At 40.4% G+C, this 21412-nt stretch overlaps 1 protein-coding gene across 8 annotated transcripts in view; it reads right to left on the bottom strand.

The window, feature by feature from the left end:
- The window catches only part of CCDC30 (coiled-coil domain containing 30), a 98149-nt gene that overhangs the window by 23422 nt on the left and 53315 nt on the right, over positions 1–21412 (bottom strand). For all 8 annotated transcript variants that reach the window (XR_008426316.1, XM_045190923.2, XM_045190925.2 and 5 more), the window contains 3 exons: positions 12793–12972; positions 9700–9909; positions 6142–6296 (listed from right to left, as the gene is read on the bottom strand). Coding sequence is in view for 7 of the 8 variants with exons in the window: in XM_045190923.2 (XP_045046858.2) it covers positions 6142–6296; positions 9700–9909; positions 12793–12972 (545 nt within the window). In the remaining variant the exon portion in view is untranslated. The remainder of the gene's footprint in view (positions 1–6141; positions 6297–9699; positions 9910–12792; positions 12973–21412) is intronic.

Here is a 21412-nt window from a genome sequence, read left to right as displayed (position 1 = left end):
CCCTTGTGTTTTGTTCCTTAAAATTAATCAGCCTAAAAATAAAATAACCATTATTGCCGAGAGGCATATTTTGAGGGGCAAACTCTGTCCCCCCCATCGTGAGGACATCAAGAGCACAGCAAAGGTGTATTTCGAACAACGCCATGCCCACAGGCAGCTTAGATGAAATGGACCCGTTCCTTGAAAACCACGATCTACTAACCTCACAGTTACACAAGGAGAAACAGGTCACCTGAATGGGACTTTATCTATTAAAGAAACTGAATCAACGTTTAATAACCTTCCAAAAAATACAGCACTGGCCCCACATGGTTTCACTGGTGAATTCTAGCAAACATTTAAGGAAGAAATGATACCAATTACCTACACTCTCTTCCAGAAAAATTGAAGAGGGGACACTTTGTAATAATTGTAATAAACGGCATTACGCTAATACCAAAACCAAATGAGGATATTACAAAAAGGAAAACTACAGACCATCCTCTTCCCGGAACAGGTCCAAACTCCTCGTTGTGACTAGTTATGATACAGAGGGCTCTGGTCAGATCACTGGGGAGAAGTAGGGCGGGGCTGCCCGAGGAGTTTGCCCGGCTACGGTAAGCAGTCCGCACAGGATCGGCAGAGAAGCTGAATGCCTCCAGAGCGCCTGAAATAAAAAGAGGGCTGGCTCTCTGGCTCATGGCTCTCTGGCTCTCGGGCTTTTCTTCCTCGAGGACGCCTGGGTGATCAGGCTGCAGCTGCCTGCGTTCCCCAACGCGCGGTGTTTTGGATGGGAAGGAACTCCCCGCACATCCTAGGATGCGGCTGGCCTGGCAGAGGGTGGCAGGCTTATTCTTTGGGTGTCCTAGAGGGAACGGGCTCTGAGGCAGAAGTCTGCCATTCTTCCAAAATTGTGTAACTTTTGTTTCTTATGTTTTAGTTTGTAAACTATCCCTATAGAAATAAGATAACTAAAAACAGGGGGGAATTATAGGAGAACCCAGGTGTTAGAATTTAGCCTTAATTGAGAGGCCTAAGTGACTAATTTAATTCTTGTGGAAAGCTGTTATTCCAAACTTGTGAAGCTTTTGAATAAGGACTCCTTCACTTGCTGTTTGGAAGAGTTAGGCTCATCATGACCAGGCCTAGCTAACCTTTTTAGCTTCATTTTTTTTTTGCCACTCCCCTTATCCTCAAATGTTCAGTTCTAGTCAAAATGACTGTTTTTCACTTCACTGAAGATGAGGGTGATGACAATGACAACAGTAACAATAATGACATCAAATATTGCAGTAACAACAACAATAGTAACATCTTGGCTAGGAATTCTGCCCTTGCAGGTTTCTGGTTAGAGTGGGTTGGTTACAAGAGATATTATCTGCGCAAGGTCTGGAGTGCGGGAATGAAGCATTTTGTTTTTTGTTTTTGGAAAGTTGCAATACGTGCTTTTGTAGCTCATACGTGTTGCCACTCATCTGTGGCTCATCTCGGAATGAGGCAACGGCAGGCCTGCAACCGCTTCACCTCCCCTCAGGTCCTCCTTCACCTTCTCTATCTCCAGGGCCAGGTGTGTGCTTAGCTCCTTGCTGAGGGAGACCAGCCACTCCTGCAGGATACCTATTTTAACAAGGCTGGAGGCAGTGAGAACTGACACGGGATCCAGTCCACCCTTAGGTGCTCCTGCATTCCAGCCCACCATTGTTCTCCCTCACTTTATAAGCATCTTCACTTCCTGACTATTTCCCCTGCAAACTCCAAGCTCCAGTATAAGATGCAAAGATGACAGCTTCACAGACTATGTAACCTGTTGCCACAATTGCGTACGATCAAATCCCTGTAATAAATCTCTTATTAAATATACTTTCCTCCTATGGTTCTGAGGCAGGATAGAAGAAGCTAGGAAAGTTCCCTGGTGAGTGGAATGAGGAAACTGAGACAGAGAGCTGATTCAGATTGGCCTTATCAGTACCCTGACTCACCTGCCTCCCTCCGCCTTGCAGGGTCTCTTAAGCATTAAGCCCTCAAGACAATGAGATTCTGATCAGCATCAAGTAAGTTTAGAAACAAAGCCTGGGGTCGGTTGAGCACAGAGACAGTTTTGGTCAAACTAGAGATAACATCTAGTCCTCAGCTGTGTGTACGAAAAGGGGCCACATACTAAATTTGACCAGCTCAGGGGAGGCCTGTGGGACAGCCTTACAAACTCAGAGACCTAAAGTAACTGCATAGGATGGTCTGAAATTAAAACTTTTTAACTAAAAGCAGTTTATGGCAGGTAGTCACACCCTAGGCTAGAACCTTCCCTGAAAATAGTCTACCTTTACTTTAATTGAGCCTACTGTCTTTTTGTGTCCATGATAACATGACTTGGAATGTCAAGGTTAACTTCCCTTTTCCCTTTTCCAGATCCCTCCAGGCACAACCACCGGAGAGCAGAGACCACAAATCCCCTCATTTAGTGTGATTGTTACCATGTTAATTGTGAACTGTTAAGTATCCCACACCCACCTGTGTAAAAGAAGTATGTGTTTGTCATTACTTTCTACCCAATCTAAGAGGTTTCCCCTGCTTTGCTTTCTCCTGTCTCCCTAATCTCTCATCAATGGATTTCATGTAACCCCTTTATGCCTCCTGTTTTTATTGTTATGTATAAAATAAGGTGTGAAACTGCCATTTTCTGGGGCATTTTCTCAACTTGTTGAGGTTTTCTTCCTGGCAACTGTTCTCACTTGGGCTACAATAAACTCATAAAAATTCTTTACAGGTTTGAACGTCTCTTATGTCGACAGCTGTGTTTCAGCTCCAGGCCCAGAAAAGCTGCAAATCCAGATACGTGCCGCAATGGCTGACATCTGGACCAGGTACATTGACTAATGACCCCCTACCATAGTGCCAACCAATCAGTAGAGACCACAACCCTGACCCCATATGCTCATTTTGATGAATCAACATATTAAAAGGACATACCTGGAAAGCTGATGAATATTGTATTAGATCCTCCTCTAAGACCTCCCTTAAAATTGCTGCCTTTAGAAAGCAGATAAAATCCCTTAAGGCAAAGGACCCAGTGCTCACTCACTCTCGCTGGCTCTTGCTCCCTGCCTCTCCTGCCTCTCCCTCCTCTCCCCCTCCTTCTCCCTGGAGCACACCTGCACATACCTTTGCTTTTCTTTCTCCTAAACTCTAAGGGTTCCCAGGAGACTTACAACCAGGGGAGCAGCTTGTCCTGGGCTAACACCCTGAACCTGTCTCCAGAGACTGTATTTTGCCTATGTAACTTGTTTCCTGACTCCACACCGCTCCGCTGGCTCACTTCTTCTGCCTCTGTGATTTTCCTTCAAAGGGCCAAGGCAGCTGTGCCTAGGCTCGCTCCTGTTGTTATGATCTTGCCTCTTCTATCTTAAGCCCTCCCTTTGTTTTTCCCCAGCTTTAATAAGTGTACTCTCAAAACCACCTAGACTCGTGTTGGGAAACCTTCCCTGCACGAAGTCAAGAACAGAGAGCCGACGGCACTGCTAGCAGTTGTATTTCTCTGACTGAGCCCTGACTGATTCAAGTGCTTACTATGTGCCAGACACTGACACGAGCCAACTGCTCACAGTTCATTTAATCTGCACAATGATTCTGTGAGGTAGGTATTGCCAGGCACTGAGAGGATAAGAAACTTGGCCAAGATTATGCAGCTGCTAAGTGGCTAATAAGATAACCATGTTATATTATTAGGTGGTAAATGCAAATTCCAGAGCAACGTATTTAAAATGATCCAACTTTTGTTAACAGAACAAGAATAATAAAAATATATGCATATGCATAGAAAAAATCTGAGAAATATGTAGCTGAAGGCTAGAATTCTAAAGCACTTAATCTTTTTGTTATATTTGAAAATTCATAATGAGCCCAAACCAGTGTGGCTCTGTTGGTTGGCACTGTTCCACAGAGCAAAAGGTCACCAGTTCGATTCCCTGTCTGGGCACATACTTGAGTTGTGGGTTTGCTCCCTGGTCGGGGTGCGGACTAGAGGGACCAGACGTCATCGGTTGATTGATGTTTCTCTCTCACATCGATGTTTTTCTCCCTCTCATTCTCCCTCCCTTCCCCTCTCTCTAAAAATAAGTAAATATATAAAATCTTTTTAAAAACAGAAAATTCATAATGAACAGTTAAAAATTACAATTTTACAAGCCAGAATTTCTGGGAAATAATAAAAGATAGGCACAAAAATTTGGCTATGAGGATATAAATTATGTCATTGTTTGTTATAGCAAGAAGCTGGGAAAAATGTAAATGTCCAACAATAAAGAACTGATTAAAAACATTATGGTATATTATTATAATAATATTCTAAAAGATTTAATGGCAGGTAAATAGATAATATTTTAAGTGAAAAATTAGGTTACAATCTAAGTATCTAAATTGGGGTTACTTTTGTCTAGGTTACAAAACAATGTATATACTAATAGTCCCCTTTTTGTGGAAAAGAATTTTCCTACATGTTTCATTTGCCTATACGTTGTTTAAATATTACATCTATGTGTATCTCCTTAGCCAATCTTTACAAACAAAAATGTATAGAACTGGCATTACTATTCCCACTTCAGAGAGAAGAAGAAACCAAGCTTCAGGAAAGTTAAATATCCCTTTTCCTTGTTCAATTCTTTGATTATGTCTTTTAAAAAAACCCAAAAAACTCCACACAGTGTCCTTATAATTGATCCTTCCTAATCCTAATTGCTGAAGTTCTTAGAGGTGATAACTCTGGCGTTCCTTATTTCTCCAGATGTTCGTTCATGGTAGCCAGTTTCCTTGTGTTATTTGGTGATTTTTGATTGTCAGTGTACATAGTGGTACCTCGGTACTTAATTCATTCCCACGAGTGGCGAGCGAGTGACAACTGATGAAGCATTTTCTCTGGCCAGGCATGGTGACTCATACAAGTTCTAGCAAGCACAACAAGTGGCAAGCATGCACGAAGTGCTGAAACATTTTTTCTCATTAAAATGCGACGAGTACCAGGTTTGGTGAGTTCTGCAGCCAGGAATACCGAGTACCCCTGTGTTTCATTAAACTTAACATGTGAGAATCCTTAATATCTAAATTAAGGTTGCTTTCCTCCAGAGATAATTTGGGGACAGCCTGCTGGGAAATACTTTAGCTCCTTCAAGATTCCCAGCTAAGTACTGGAGTCTATAGCAGTTCGGCCCTCCTACCTTGTGGCAAACTTCCTTAGTTTCTTGTCCGGAACACGGGGGTTGATGTCGATGTTGTTATTTGCCCCTTGACTTGACTTAGGAGTTTGTTCACCATTCCCCATTTTTGTTTTACCTCATCGTATGTTTGCCCTTTGGGCTTTCTCTGGCTTTGTGAGAGATGATGCTTTAAAAGGTTATGTTTATTGTCGTTCTTTCGGGATCTGTTTGTACAGTAACAGGAAGGGAGCTTGCCGTCCTGCCAGAAGTGACAGTGAGACACTTATTGTTCTGCTCTACCTCACTGAGTGAACTCACTATTCATTTGTACAGTCACTGATTCACTCGGCAAACATTCTTCCATTCACTAAAAGTTCCTGAGTGCTACTGAGTGTCAAGCCCTGTGCCGGAGCTCTTAACTGGAGCTGAAAGTAAGCTTCTGAGCTTCATAGTATATGTGGATATCTGTACATCTTTTCAATGGGTAAAACCATAGTTTTCTTAAAATATATATGTCCCTCTGAGTGCCATAGAAGTAAGAAGCATCAGTTACTGGAGTTTAGGGCATCCGAGATGCCTGTAAGGTAGTTGGAACTTCACTGAAGAAAGTCAGCTGATAAATACAAGACACCAGCTTCATTCTACTCCGCATTTTGTGCCGATCATATTAGAGTTAGAAAAGCAAATCCCAGAGTATCCTATTCCCTAAGCAATTCAGTCATTCAAGAAAATTTACTGGTACACCAAGTGTGTCCCGAAACAACAGGAAATAATCCCTGCATTATGAATCCCACACTCCGGTGTGAAAGGCAAACGAGAAAATACATACTTAGCGTACACTGCGCTGAGCGAGTATACAAGGAGCGCGTGAGTTTACTTCAGTGGGGGCGCAGAGGGAAAAGCACGGGTGAATCCCACTGGGGGTAAACTCAGCCAGGGTGGGCCCACAGGAAACGGACGTCTTTGCTCCTCTTACCTCTTCTGTTGTTCTTCCTGATATTGTCGCTTTCTTTCAGCTTCATTTTCCGTGGCTTCTCTTATCCTTTCCTCTAGTTGCTTCTTTTCCAAACTACAAGCATCTATGAGACACACTTTTTGAGCATGTTTTAATTTCTGCTGCAGATCTAAAATCTGGAATGAAAAAAGTTTGCAAATAAAACTACAAGAAGAGTATGACCTATTTTTAAAATTATATTTCACTGATTATGCTATTACAGTTGTCCCAATTTTTCCCCTTCTGACCTATTTTTCAGTTAGGGAAATACCACACAAACAGCAAACACAGCATTACTGCCGTACAAATCTGATCTAAAGTAAAGAGTGTGGCTGGATCTACTTCAATTTGGAAAATAAATTATTTAGTTTTTGCAATTATGTAATACATTCACACAGCTGCACAGAGAAGACAGAGCTATATAGTGAAAAGTCCCCTTTCCACCCCTAACCTGTCTTCTGCCACCAAAGAGGGGAGCGCTGATAATAGTTTCTTGTATTACCCTTTCAGAAATTTATTTATACTTAAACAAATATTATTAATAGTTCTCACCCCACAAACACTTTTCACATGAATGATGGCATATTATACTTACATGCCTGGCTTTTTAAAATACAAATACACTCAGTGAGTTTTCCATATTATAAGTACACACACAGTTGTCTTCTCTTCCACAGCCGTGTACCATTCCACTGTAAGAATACACTGTAACTTATTTAACTAGCCTCCTACTGAGGGACATTTAGGTAAATTCCAATATTTTGCTGTTATAAACAATCTCTAGAACAACTTATGAGGTGTATGGATTTGCCAGAACAAAGGTTATTATTTGTTTGTTTGATAGATAAGGCCAAAGTGTCTCCATAGTATTAGACCAATTTACACTTCTAACAGCAGTGTGTGAGGAGTCCCTGGTTTCTCCACAGTGTGACTACATTCATGAATATCTCGAAGTCAAGGTCACTTACACACTAAGTAGCAATGAGCAGATTGCCTAGTGCCAGTAATAGGTTCTTTAATACCCTGGTAGCACCAAATATAAGATCTATGAATCTGAAAGAAAGATACGTAATTTTATTTTAGAATTTTAAAAAATTTGTAGCAGTCACAAATTTAGATTAAAAGTGTCATTAAATTTTTTTGTTAGATAAATATCCTTTTAAACTGTTTACTTATTTTTTGTATAAGCCTTTCCGTCATCTACATTTGTGACTGGTACATAGTAAACGTTCAATAAATATTTGTTGAATGACCGGATTCCAGCGGAAGAGCTGCTCTCCCTCTACTGGATTTACTGGTCCCACATTCCCCGCATCCAGTGAATGCCAGTGGGAGAGGGGAAGGTGCAGAACGATTCAGGGCAATGGCAGAGGCCAGGTCGAGTTCCTTTGCGTTGCCTCATCTAGCTCTGTGCTTAGGGTAAACGCTTACTTAAAGACATTCAGTCTTAATTCCCCAGATGAAAGTACTTCCCATTGGCTTCTCTGTCAAGGACATATGTCAAAACTTTTGAACCTGTCACCCAATTTAAGAAAGAGAACATTTCTAATACTTTTGAAGTCCACTCTGTGACCCTTGTCAATTATGCCCCTTCCTGCTCCACCTGAGAAAACTAGTATCTTGAATTTTGTGTTAATCGTTTCTTTGCTTTTTCTTTTAACAGTATCTGTCTCTATAGGGCATGGTTTTTATTTGGTATTATTTTGACCTTTATTTTTTTTTAAGATTTTATTTATTTTTTGTTTTTAGAGAGAGGGGAAGGGAAGAAGAAAGAGAGGGAGAGAAACATCAGCGTGTGGTTGCCTTTTGTGCGCCCCCCTTACTGGGGACCAGGCCTGCAACCCAGGCATGTGCCCTGACTGGGAATTGAACTGGCAACCTTTTGGTTCGCAGGCCTGTGCTCAATCCACTGAGCTACACCAGCCAGGGCCTATTTTGACCTTTATATCAATGGAATAATACTGTGGTTTTGGTGACCTGGTTTTTATTCAGTATTATGTTGAACTACAGCAGATAGCTGTAATTCATTCATTTTCACTGTTGTATGTATGCTGTTGTGTAAATATGCAATGTATGTATTCAATCTCATGTCAGTGGGCATTTGGGTTCTTTCCAATTTTCTACTTTTTTAAACAATGTTACTATGAGAATGACTGAATTCCTGCCTCCTGATACTTAGGTGCAGTGCAATAGTTTCTCTAGAGTTTATGCCTGGCAGTGCAAGTGTTGGGTTATACAATATCTTCATCTGTAACTTCACTAGAAGCCAATGCCAAACTGCTTTTCAAAGTGTTTGTATGGACTCATTCTTCCAACTGCAGTCAGCATGTGAGTTCCTATCGCACAAAATCCTCACCGATATTTAGTACTGTCTCAATTTTAAAATTTCACCAATCTTTATCAATTACTTTTTTCTGGTAGTATTTATGCATTTGTTTTTTTAATTAAATCTGTTGGGGTGACATTGATTAATAGGATCATACAGGTTTAAGCATGCATTTCTATGGTGTATGACCTCTATATTACATGTGTGCTCACTACCCAAAGTTAATGTTTTTTTAACTGTCTTTTTAAAAATTTTTAATTTTTTTCTCTAATTTTATTGTTATTCAAGTATAGTTCTCTGCCTTTTCCCCTCACCCCAGCCTAACCCCCAGCCCTCCCCACCTCCCTCCCATTTCCACCCCCCTTATTGTCCACGTGTCATCAATTACTTTTTATGGAGCAATAACATGCATGCAGTACAGTGTGCATATCTTAGGCATCCTCAGTAAAACTTTAGTTATATAACCGCCTCCCAGACCAAGATGTACTATACTTCCAGCACCACAGAAGATCCCCTCCTGTCCCCTCCCAGCCCGTATAGAGACGACCAGTATCCAATCACCGTAGCTTAGTTCCGTCTACTCTTAAACTTCGTACAAATGATATTATACAGTATGAACTCATTTGTGCTGGCTTCTTCAGCCCAACATTAGGCACTTGAGTTTAATTCAAATTCCTCTCATTTACTACTTGATGTTAGTTGTATGTTTATATAGTTTGTTAAAGTGACTTATTTGTTGTATAAAATTTGAGTCAGACAAACCTACTGATCAAAACGTGCAACTGTTACGTACTACTGCCACCTGGCGGTAGGCAGTCTGAAAGGCAGGGGCAGTATTTCAAAATGGCTCATTTCATAACACAGATCCTTCTGAAAATTACAAAATAAAAATCATGTAAACGCCAATCCACATGAGAGGAGAATAAACCTTTTAAAATTTGAATGTATAAAGCAAATGTCATTTGGTCTCAGTGCTTTAACTTATTGCTTTAATGAAACAACTTTATACGTTCATGCAGTTTAAAAAAAAAAACCACGGGATTTACTGGAATTGAAGGAGCAGGTGAAGTCAAAGGGAGGCAAGCTTGGGAGAGTAAAGAAAAACCCTAGAAGCCTATCAAGTTTGCGCCACATATATTCCTTAAAGCCCTTTGGGAAACAGGATTTCGACAGTGGTATTCAGCACGTTACTTATCATGGGTGAGGATAATTACCTTTTCCTCTGCATCAGCAACTTTCGATTTCTCCTGAGCCAGCTTCTCCTGCAGGTTGTTCTGTGATTTAATGCTCTGAGCCTGTGTAAGTACTTCCAGCTCCAGTTCCTTGATTTTCTGCTGACAGTGCTTCCACTCTGCTGGGGGCGAGGAGCACATCCTGGCACTGTCTAATAACTTCTGCTGGGCCTGCTTTAGTTCAATTTTGATCTACAGGTGGGGAATAAATAAGAGTGATGGCACCAAGCATGGAGTGAATGTCAGTGTGAGCCTGAATAAGCAGCTTTCAAAGGAATGCCGACCCCCAAGCGCTGCCAAGCACCAATGTTATGTGGCTGATTACCTCTCTGGAGCAGCCCTGGGTTAGTAAGGTTTGCCAAGGTCTACCTCACCGGATGGCAGCTGGACAAAGGGATTTTCCTGAGTTCCTGTACATGTGTGGACTAAACATTTTCCATCCTTTTTCCTATCACTTCAAGTTGGCTCTCATTGCCACCACTCCATGAAGCTGCCAGGCGCTATCGCCAAAGTCAGTCCACTGGACAGTTGACCTCTTAGGGGCATTCACTCCCTCCCCCTGAGAAAGTCCTCCTTGTCTCTCGGAGTCTGTGATGCTGCACTGCCCAGATTTTCACTTGCCTCTTCTGTCCCTTCTGAGTCTCCTTTGTAGACGGTTCTAGTGCTGCCCAACTTCTAAATATTACTGGATTAAACTAGGCCTTGCGAGTGGATCACTCTCTCTCCTGGTTCATTCCCATGATTTAAAACACCACCTTTATGCCCAGTAACTGCCAAAGTGAAACTCCTTGGTTCTGCCCACATCTCCAAAATCACTGTTTTCCTCCCAGTCTTCCCGATTGCGGTAAGTGAAGTCACCATCGACCCTCCTGTTCAGGCCCATAACCTGAGAGCTGTCCTTGAGTTTTCCTTTCCCCTCGTGAGCTAGCTCCGCACAAGCTGTCATTCTGCCTCCACAGCAGATCTCGCATCAATCCATTTGTGCCATTTGTGTCACCGCCCTAGTCTAGGTCATCATCGTCTCTAGCCCTGGCTGTAGCAATAGCTTTGACGTTGGTCCTGCCATTCCCATTTCTACTCCCTTCTAATCTGTTCTCTGCACAGCAGCCACAGTGTTCTTTTTAAAACATAAATTGAACTACTTGACTCCCCTCCTTAACTATTTCAGTGGCTTCCCATCACTCCGGGAACAAATCCCAGCAGCTTGCCTGGCCTTGTATGGTCTGGCCCTTGCCGACCTCTTTAAAACCGTCTTGTCACTCCCCCCCCCCTTCTTCCACTGATCTCCTCTCATACTGGCTTCTATTTAGGGTTTCCAGAACACCAGACGCCACCCTTTACTCTGCTAGCAGTGCTCTCTCTTTGCCCTCCTCGTGCTATGGTCAGTTCCTGTCCACTCCTCAGGTCTTAGCTTAGCATCACTTTGTAGGAGAAAACTTTCATCATCATTTAATCTGAATAGCTCTTCTTACTCCTTCCTTATTACACCACATTTATTTCCTTCATAGAACTTATCACAATTTAAATTAAACACGTATTTATCTACTTGTTTACATCCTTCTTCCCCACTCTAAATTCCCAGGAGGGACCATGTATTTTATTCACTTCTCAGTATCCAAGGCCTGTCAAACTGCCTAAAGTAGATAATTAATTAACTGATATGTAGTGAACAAATAAATGAATGAATGAATGACATTCTAAGGAATGTTAGAACCTGGTAAGTGGACATACTAGGCAGGGCTCACAGACAGAAATGCTGAGATAGAATTTACCTTATGTATAGCAGATTTCCTGAGCTCAAAGCTTTTCAATTGAATTAATGGGAATTATAACTATAATTTCCTCCACTTGTGACTTCTGTGCATCAACCATTCAGGGTTTATCAAGTGAATCTAAAACTTAATACTGTTCAACCTCTCTGAGCATCAGTTTCTTCATCTGTAATATGAGGACAACTACTTATCTGACAAAACAGTTGGGAAGCTACATTAAATAAACCAATGAAAGTATCAAGAATAGAAACAGCGAGATAGGTAACACCTGATACAAGTTAACTGCTGTTCTTTAAGAATCACTTAGAGATTATCGGGTGGAGGGATGGGGAGAAAATGCAGACAACTGTAATTGAATAACAATAAAAATTAAAAAAAATAATAATAGTAAGTAAATAATTTATTTAACCCCCCCCCAAAAAGAATCACGTATAGATTATCTACTATATTTGACGTATAGAACTGAGGCAGATACTGCTACAACTATTGTATATTGGTTAGGCTTTCATATCTATGAAGTAGCTGAGACTGGTATTTTACCCCATTTTAGAGATGGAAAAACATGAGTCTCGAATATGGTTGGCAAATAATAGAACCACGGGCTGATGCTCTCGTGTCGGAAGGCACAACTTTGCCCTCCCATGAATTCTACCTTGCTGCAGTTGTTGGATTCAACCAATGATAATGGATACATCTATCAGGGACAAATAAGTCTAGAGATAGAACGAGGGCAGGACAACCAGGGTTTGGGCTCAGGTCACTGAAATTTAGTAAGTGCTAAAATTTTAGGTAATCATTTTAAAAGATGGTGTAACTTTAAAACTTTTCTCATTTACAGGTTGACAGCATACAAGGCCCAGCAGCAGCAGGGAGACAATGGAGCTGTGTGCCTACCTGGCAGGGAGACGTTAAAGGAGTTCACCAGAGAGCTCACATTGTCCACCCATCTACGGACACTGTCATGAATTATGAAGTTGAGAAAATTTTTTTAATCCTCATCGAGGATATGTTTATTGATTTGAGAGAGAGACAGAGAGACAGAGAGAGAGAGAGAGAGAGTGAGAGATGTGAGAGACAAACATCAATCAGTTGCCTCCCATACATGCCCTGACTGGGGGGATTGAACCCGCAACCTGTGTATGTGCCCTGACCAGGAATCGAATCTGCAGCCTTTTGGTGTACGGGAGGATGCTCCCACCAACTGAGCCCACCGGCCAGGGCTAAAGTTGAGAAATTTTTATTCATTTTTCCCCAGGGCCAGTTGAGTGAGATTTCTCCACAAAGATGTGTCCACTAGAGCTACCTTAATGCTTTCTTCCTGAAGTAAGCTGTTGTGTTGCTTCAAGTCCAAGTTCTTTCCCCGCTCATATCGAAGCTCTTTTTCAGCTGAGTTGCATAGAATCTGGAGCCGGTGCAAATTCTGGCGAAGTTGTTGTATTTCCTCTTGGTGCTGGTATTTCAGTTTTTCTCCAGATGTTAGATTCTAAAACAAACATTTTGAAAGAGAAATGTGCACAATTTGAAAGCATATTGGTAAGACCTGGGTTCCAGCTGTCAGCACCAGAATTACCAGCATGTGCTTATTCACGTGTTTTTGGAGTTGGCTTGTCTAGAACAAATTACTCTTTTATACTTATAGCTATTTAGTACATGTTCATATAATTTAACTCCCATTACATTAGAGTAAAAATATCAAAGAACCTATGTGAACAATAGCAGTTAAATATAGACAATTAGCTTTCTTATTTTTCATACCAGTGAAGGGGAGCAGAGCATGGACAGTTTTAGGGTAAGAATCAGGCCTCTCAGCACAATAAAACTACTGTGACCAAAGGAGAAGTCATTAGGGTTTTCTCGAAGGTAGGCACACCCAGGTGTGCTGACTGGATAACGAGTTCAACCTTACCCAACCCAGTAGAGAAGATATACTGTGCATCTCCTCAGGCAAGGGAAACAAAAGAAATAAATAAACAAATAGGACTACATCAAACTAAAACTGGGTGAAGGACCTGAATAGACTCTTCTCCAAAGAGGACATACAGACATATGAAAAGATGCTCAATCTCACTAATCATTAGAGAAATGCAAATTAAACCACAATGAGATGCCATCTCACATCTCTCAGAATGGCCATCACCAATAAATCAAGAAACAAGTGTTGGTGAAGATGTGGAGAAAAGGGAACCCTCGTGCGCTGTTGGTGGGAATGCAGATTGATGCAGCCCCTGTGGACAACTGTACGGAGGGTCCTCAAATAATTAAAAATGGAACTGCTTATCACCCAGCGATTCCACTTCTGGAATTATATGTATAACCTCTCTAAAGCCTCAGTTTCCTCATCTATAAAGTGGAAACAATAATATGCCTCCTTATATTCCTTAATATATGAGTCATATACAGGTTATTTAGTATAGTGCTTAGAACATAGTAAATATTCAATAATGTTATTTTAAAAACCATGAAGCTAGGTTTTAAACCTATAAAATTGAAATATTCATGGCGGTTCCAACTTCTTTCAAGAATATTGGGAAAGCAATATCGAGAGTTCAGCTATCACAGCCTTACCTGGAATGATACTGAGCAGCAGAAACTAAGCCCCAAAGGCCATCAGCAGCCACAAATACATATGCACACCAGAGCTCACATACTCATAAAAGAGGCCCTCGCAGTTCTTTTTCTACGGATTTACGATATATAAGCATTCTTTAAAGTCTGGAATCTGGTCTCAGCCTACAGTTGCTTACATTTGCCCATGATGAGATTAAGACGACACACCACACGTGGACAGCCGCCAGACACTAGACACTGCAATCTGACAACAGGGGATTAGACCATAAAACTCCACCCACACAAGAACTGAAAACAACAATCTGTAGACACCAGCAGGTCAAAGAACCCCATAAACAGAAAGAGGTTCTGAAATGATCATTGTACCGGCTCGCTGCGAAATAAATAAATAAATAAATAAATAAAAATCTGTCTAAATGTGTTTTCTTCCTTGCCTGCCTAAAGAAGTAACTGAAACAGTGTGTGTGGCCCTGCTCGGGAAATGCCAAGTTCAAAATACAAACATGCTATTTCTTTCCCATGAGGCCCACACGCATCTTGTTTTCTGCTGCATGTGCCTTAACGCAGGCCTCCACAGCACAGAAACTCAGCAAGTCGAATCAGTAAGAGCGACTCCAAGTCATTATTATGGAAGATAATTACTGAAATATGCGAGAATTCAGTGAAACCTTAAGAGGCTATGGGGTATACAGGACTATTTCCCCTTTCACAAAGTGGCTATTTTCCAATATTTCTCGTAGAATTTTGATATACATAATAGTTTTTCACCTCCTTCCTGGGTATTGAAATAATTCTTCAAACAATGGGAAAGGGTACATAGAAGAAAATTGATAAATTAACCAGGGTGCTACTTCTCATCCTCTAAATCCCATTATTCTAAAAGAATGCTGGTCATTTTGAGCTCACAGGCAAAGATTTTACAATCTCTGTGACCACAGCGTCCATCCTCTGCCCAAGCCTCCCACGCTGGCCCACTGCCCAATACAGGGCCTGTCTGGGAGACGTACAATTAACCTCCTTTTGAATATTTGACACCATACTTCCTTTTGGTCATCTGTACAAATCCAGTAGCTTCCTCCTCTTTCAAATGTATGTGAGTCTCCCTTCCGGTATATACAGGGGTGGGCAAAAGTAGGTTTACAGTTGTGAGTACATGAAACACAAAAGCTAATGAAGCTACTGCAATGAGCATGACCTGCATGACTTTTCCATCACGCAGCTGCGAGCCTCCTTCTGCCCACCCCTGTGTTTTCCTTGCTTACTGTGACCTGCCTAGTTTTGAAACTCTATGTCTGAATTTCTTTTCAAATATATTTTGACTTCCTTTATTGCTTACTCTTCCTTTTTTTCTAAATGTCTGTGTGAATCCCTTTTCAAATATATATTATCAGTCCTTTGAATTTGGTTTACTTATGAGTACAAAGGCCTCCCTTTGTAGATCTCCAAATAGTTGCCAGAAAGGCATATGTAGGGAAATTTATTTTGTACAAGAAGGGTCCTGTAAAATTGGGGCATAAGAACTGAAGTGTAGCTGGAAGTCACTCCCTTCATTTTTCCTGGGGGGCAGATCTCTGGTAAATAGCAAAAGCCGTATTTAAAACAATTCCATATCTGTGGTCTTTTCCCTCCGAAGCAAAGTATTTTGTACATCTAAGCTAGTTACCAGGAGTAGAAAATGTGGCACAAGTCCTCCCACTCCCTATCCTGCCTGTCAGGGCAGACAGCGACACTCAATCAGCATTTTCTTCCTGCGCAGCCTCAATATAGCCTAAGAACCCTTTATAGTAAAATGCATCAATGGATGGGCTCGGTTCAGATTTTGGTTGCTATTTTATACCATTCAGTCTGTGGTTATGATATTGTTCAACAAATATATGTTTAATGCTAATATAAAATTATGTTTATATCCACAGCTGATCAGAGGAAATGGCCCCAGTTTGCAGCACCTACCTCAGCGCTCCCAGAGCTCTGAGACTGCAGGAGGCTCTGATTTATGTGGCTCTGCTCTCCTCTAAGCCTCACAGCTTTCTTAAGCTTCAAGGTTAATTGCTGTTCTTCACTTTTCATATCTTGGTTCTGTTGTGAGTCTTCCTCTTTCTGCCTCTCTCTTGGAAAAGTACCTTCCTCTACTGTCTCCTCTGGAATTTCCTCCTGCTTACTTTCTCCCAGTTCCGGACTTGGTGAAAATATAACAATAAAAGACTATCAAAATGCTCATTCTACTAGCAGAATATGGAGGGGAAAAATAATCCACTAGTCAAGAAAGTACTGCAAGCAAGATTCTCAGCTTGAATTCTCTAACACATCAGTTATCTTATTCTTATAATTTAACCTTAAAAACAAATAAGTGAAGAGATTAGACAAAAAACAAAAACAAAAGACTCACAGACACAGACAACAGTATGGTGATTACCAGAGGCAAAGTGGGGTGGGAAGAGGTAGAAGAAGGTAAAGAGGGGATAATGGTAATGGAAGGAGACTTGACTTGGGGTGGTGAACATATACTTCAATATATACATGATGTATTACGGAACCGTACACCTGAAACTTAGATAATTTTATTAACCAATTTCACCTCAATAAGTTCAATTTTAAAAAATGAGTCAACCCAGAATCCTATACACAGTGAGAAATACCCTTCAGGAATAAAGTCGAAATCAAGACATTATCACATGAATGTAAACTAAGAGAACTTGTCACCAGCAGCCCTTCTGTAAGAGAATGGCTCAAAGAAATTCTCTATACACAAAGGAAATAATAAAAGAAGGAGTCTTGGATCATCAGGAAGTAAGAAAGTACCAAAAGAGTAAAAATATGGATATATACAATACACTTCCTTTCTCATTTAAGTTTTCTAAATTCTGTATGATGGTTGAAGCAGAACTTGTAACACTGTCTCATGTGGTTCTAAATGTACGTAGAGAAAAATTTCAAGACAATTGTATTATAAATGGGGGAGAAAAAAGGGACATAAAGGAGGTAAGGTTTCTACATTTCACTCAAACTGGTAAAATAATGTTGTGTTCGTAAAATATGGTACCTTGATAGACCACTGAAAAAGCTATATAAAGACACACACTCAAAGACACAATAGGTACTTAAAATGGAATTCTAAAAAATGTTCAAGCAACCCACAGAAAGGTATAAAATAGAGAACAGATACAAACAGCATAGAAAACAAATAGAAAAGCAAAAAAGAAAGAATGGCAGAGCTAAACCTAACATATTAATAATTACATTATGTGTAAATGTTCTAAATATACTAATTAAAAGGCAGATTAGCAGAGTGGACTACAAAGTTTCTCAAAACAATGGTCAGATACAATGTTAAGTAAAACAGCAAAAACAAACCTCCCTGCAGATTATAGTCTTAATTATGTAAAAAAATACATATGTATTTATGTGTACGGAAAAAAGACAAAGAAAATTTAGGATGTTAATATCTCTCTATGGTGGGAATTATGCATTATTATAATCCCCTTATACTTTTTCAGGCTTTACAAATTTTCCATAAAAAGCATATATTTATTTTTAAAAGCAGGAAAAAAGTTTTAAACTGTGACAATGTATCAGAAGACAAACTCTTTGTGTAATGCTTGCTTGTAGCTCTTAATAATTTTTCCACTAATATCGTTTGGAATTGAATGTAAAATTATTGCAGGGAGTGGGGGGAGAGGAGAGGTGGGTGGAGGTAGAAACGGGTATAGGGGAGACAAATGGTAATGAAAAAAATAAAATAAATTATAGTGATCAAGCCAAATAAAACATACCCCCCAAACAATTAACATGATAGGGGATTTTCGCAGTTTACCGGAGTTCCTCTCTCTCTTCCTTTGGGCTTTGAATGTCTACTTCCGAAACTGGTACTTCAGACATGAGATCTTTAGAGGTATTTTCTGTTGTAATTAAATTAGCAGCTGCAGTATTTGTCCCTAAAGTAAAATGATTTAATTGTTCAAATTCTTGTGCAAGCTTCAAGACCTGTGAAGTTAAGTAAAAAGACAAATATTCTATTTTGCATATTCTTATGTATAATTATGAGACGATATATTGGTTCCGTTAAATGATTAAATAGTTTCTGCCTTAAGCAATAAATTGACATCCTACTTGCAGTTGTTATATAGTCTAATCCACTTTACCATAGGCATAAGGGTGATAAGTCCATGTTTTTTTAAAATAAAACATTATTTTTGGTCTGGGGTTGGCTTCCCAGGGTTTTGATCTATTTTTTAGCAAGGAAGATAAAATGTGTTCTATAGAGTTTTACACTATTATTATACATTTTTGTTTTCAAGTTTTGAATGTCCTTCATTGATTCATAAAAGCAATAATATTTTGCTACAAAAACATTATAAAGAATATCATATGTACATTACAGGTCTGAATTTCTTCCAGTCTGACCCTATTCGTTTGAAAACATTTGAATGTGTAAAGGCTCTAGCCTGCAGTAGTGGTTCTCAGACTTTAGCCTACAAGAGCATTGATCACCTGGGTCATTTAAACATGTAGTGGCCCATTGCCGCTCCACCCCCGGTTCAGAATCAGTGGTCTGCGCTGGAAAGTGGGGGCTTGCCTGGTCTCCCAGGTAACTCTGATGCAGGTGGATGCTCTGAGAGTCACTGCTCTGTCATGTGATCTGGCAAAACATTTGTTTAGGATTTCTTTTGTTGTTTTTATTTTATTTTCAGAAAAACATATTCCTGTCTTCCAAGGTTGCTCTTTGTAAAATGAACAACACTTCCAGAGGCAAAGAAAGAGTGGGCGAGGTGTAGTTCTCATAATGGAACACGCATCCCCGTCAAAGGATCGCACTAAAATGGACAACAACCTGTCTGGCTCCCATTCTGAGCCCGCCTGCAAATGCAAAGTTTCTGCAGTAGCTGTGTCTGAGTCTAAGAACACAATGAATGTAATTCTAAAGGTCAATTTAAGTTACTTTAAGAGATTCCTTTGTTTCCTTGCCTAGGCCTTTTTACTTCTCTGAAGAGGAACTCCAGTGGGATACAGAATGTGGTCTCGTAAATCCATATAATCTCATGCAAACTGTAACCTTGCCGAGAGTGCTGGTCTTGAACTGGGCCTCAGGGGGTGGGAAGATATGGATAGGGGGCTATAACACATTTAAAGCATTTTAAGCATGCGCAATATGGTCAAAGGCACTGGTGTGGAGCTGAATGCAGGGAATCTGAGCAGGAGAAAGGAGAATGGCCTTACTGCAGTAGGGGCTACAAAATGAGGAGCTGAGGAAATACGGTGAGATGGAGGGGAGGAGCCATTTTCTGAAGGGACTTGAAAAAGAACACTTCTCAATAGGCTTGCTTTACTTTTGTAAGCAGAAAAAAAGAGATTTCAAAATACTACTTAATAATTTTTTATGGTCAATGTAAAAACGAAAACATTACAGATAATACACTTGAGTTTCTTAAGAAGAAAGCCAACAGGAATTTAAATTTGATATTATAGCAACTTGAGAACTGCTGAAGGTTTCTGAAGAGGATGGTGACACCAGGACTGAGTGTGTTCTAGGTATTCTGGATTTGCACGTGATGGTGAACATCTTAAGTAGGTAGAAGCTTTGCTCTTTACCATGAAGAAAATTCTGTTCACGGGAGCTCCCACGGCACAGACGTTGTAGAGCAGGGCCAGTGCTGTTCCACAGGCTCCGCCCTAGTAAAATTTTATCTTAGTGACACAGCTCAGTCTAGTACTCAGCCGGACTGTAAGTGCCATGAGTATTAAATTGATCATTGCACTTTATGCTTGAGGCCCTAGGGCAGGGAGGACAGAGCTTAGGCTGAGAATCGCCAGGCAGCTTGACAGTGGTTTTAATGTCTGTGAGCCTGGCGTTCTTATATGTAAAACTGAGGCTGCTGGCCTGCATGACCACATCCCATCCAGCTCGAAAATTCTGTGACTCTGAGTCTAGGTGTTGTGACTCCAACAAAATGACATAAAAGCTTATAAAACAGGGGCTTTAGTAAATACATAAAAAACAATTTTTTAAGCACTCTTAGCAAGACTACCTTTAAGTCTAAAGCATTCTATGTCCTGAAAATCAACTGGAATATAACAAAAAAAGAAAAAATGAGATTCTAAACAGAAACTTTTAACAAGTAAAAGTTTGGTGGGAAACAATACATACAGCCTCAAAGTATCTCCTCACAAGATACTTATTAATCGCAAAGGGAGCAATAATAACTTTACGGGGGAGAAATCTGGCAGATGCAATCTTAACCAACCAAATGATCAACGTTAGCATTACTTGTAATGGAACAAAAAGATATCATGTGTCTCTTGATATAATGCGCCGAGGACACGACATCACTGCTGCAGTATTCCTGCCGGAAATACCTGAGTTGTATTGTAAGGAAACATCAGACAAACTCAAATTGAGGACATTCTTCAAAGTAAATTATCTGCACTCTTAAAAAATATCACAGCCATGAACAGCAAAGAAAGACTGAAGAACCGTTGCGGATTACAGGAGGCACAGAGCGATGTAAGGTGTGCTCCTGGACTGGATCCTGGACGAGAAAAAAACTGTTCTTTTGCTATAGAGTAGAACGATGATAAAATTTGCATATGAGCTGGAGATTAGGTAATAGTACTAAATTAATGTTAATTTCTTGGTTTTGAGACTTGTACTGGGATAAAGAGATGCCACTGTTTTTAGCAAACATACATGGAAATATTATATTTAGTGGTAAAGGAGGACTGTGTCTGCGAGTTACTCTTGAAGGGCTCAGAAAATAAAGTGTGTGTGTGTGTGTGTGTGCAGAGAGAGAGAGAAGGATAAAGCAAACGTGGTACCATGTTAATATTCGGAGGAGTAAAGGTGTATGGGAGTTCTTCGTACTATTTTTGCAACTTTGTTATAAGCCTGCAATTATTTGAAAACGAGATGGGATTTATTTGTTTGTTTGTTTGTTTTTGTGGGAGAGAAAGATCAAGAGGACCAGGATAGTGATCCGGATCTCTCGTTTTCATATTACGCTCTTCTCACTCAGTTCATCTTCTGTGTGCAATTTTCTATTTTGAAGGACAAGATCCTTCAGTTGTGCAGGGGGACGATAAACCACCCTGCTGACAATGTCCCGCAGACAAAGCTTACATGTGGGCCATGTCCTGTGTATCCACCCTCCCCTCCTGGGCAACCAACTCTGGGGTCTGGGCTCTTCCCTTCCTAGGTCACGTACTATTCGATCTACGTCTCAATCCTTCAGCAATTTGCTCCTTTCTTTCAGTTTGCCAACTGCATATTGGATGAATTAGGCCTTGATTTAATGCTTTGCTTCACATGCGGTGTTAAAACATAACACAGTATATTTTAAGTGTTGTGCTCTAGCCTTCACTCT

Source organism: Desmodus rotundus, chromosome 3 (genome assembly GCF_022682495.2).
Source record: "Desmodus rotundus isolate HL8 chromosome 3, HLdesRot8A.1, whole genome shotgun sequence".
Classification (NCBI taxonomy): Eukaryota; Metazoa; Chordata; class Mammalia; order Chiroptera; family Phyllostomidae; genus Desmodus; species Desmodus rotundus.
The sequence above is the reverse complement of the archived record's forward strand: the minus strand, read 5'-3'. Positions and strand labels throughout refer to the sequence as shown.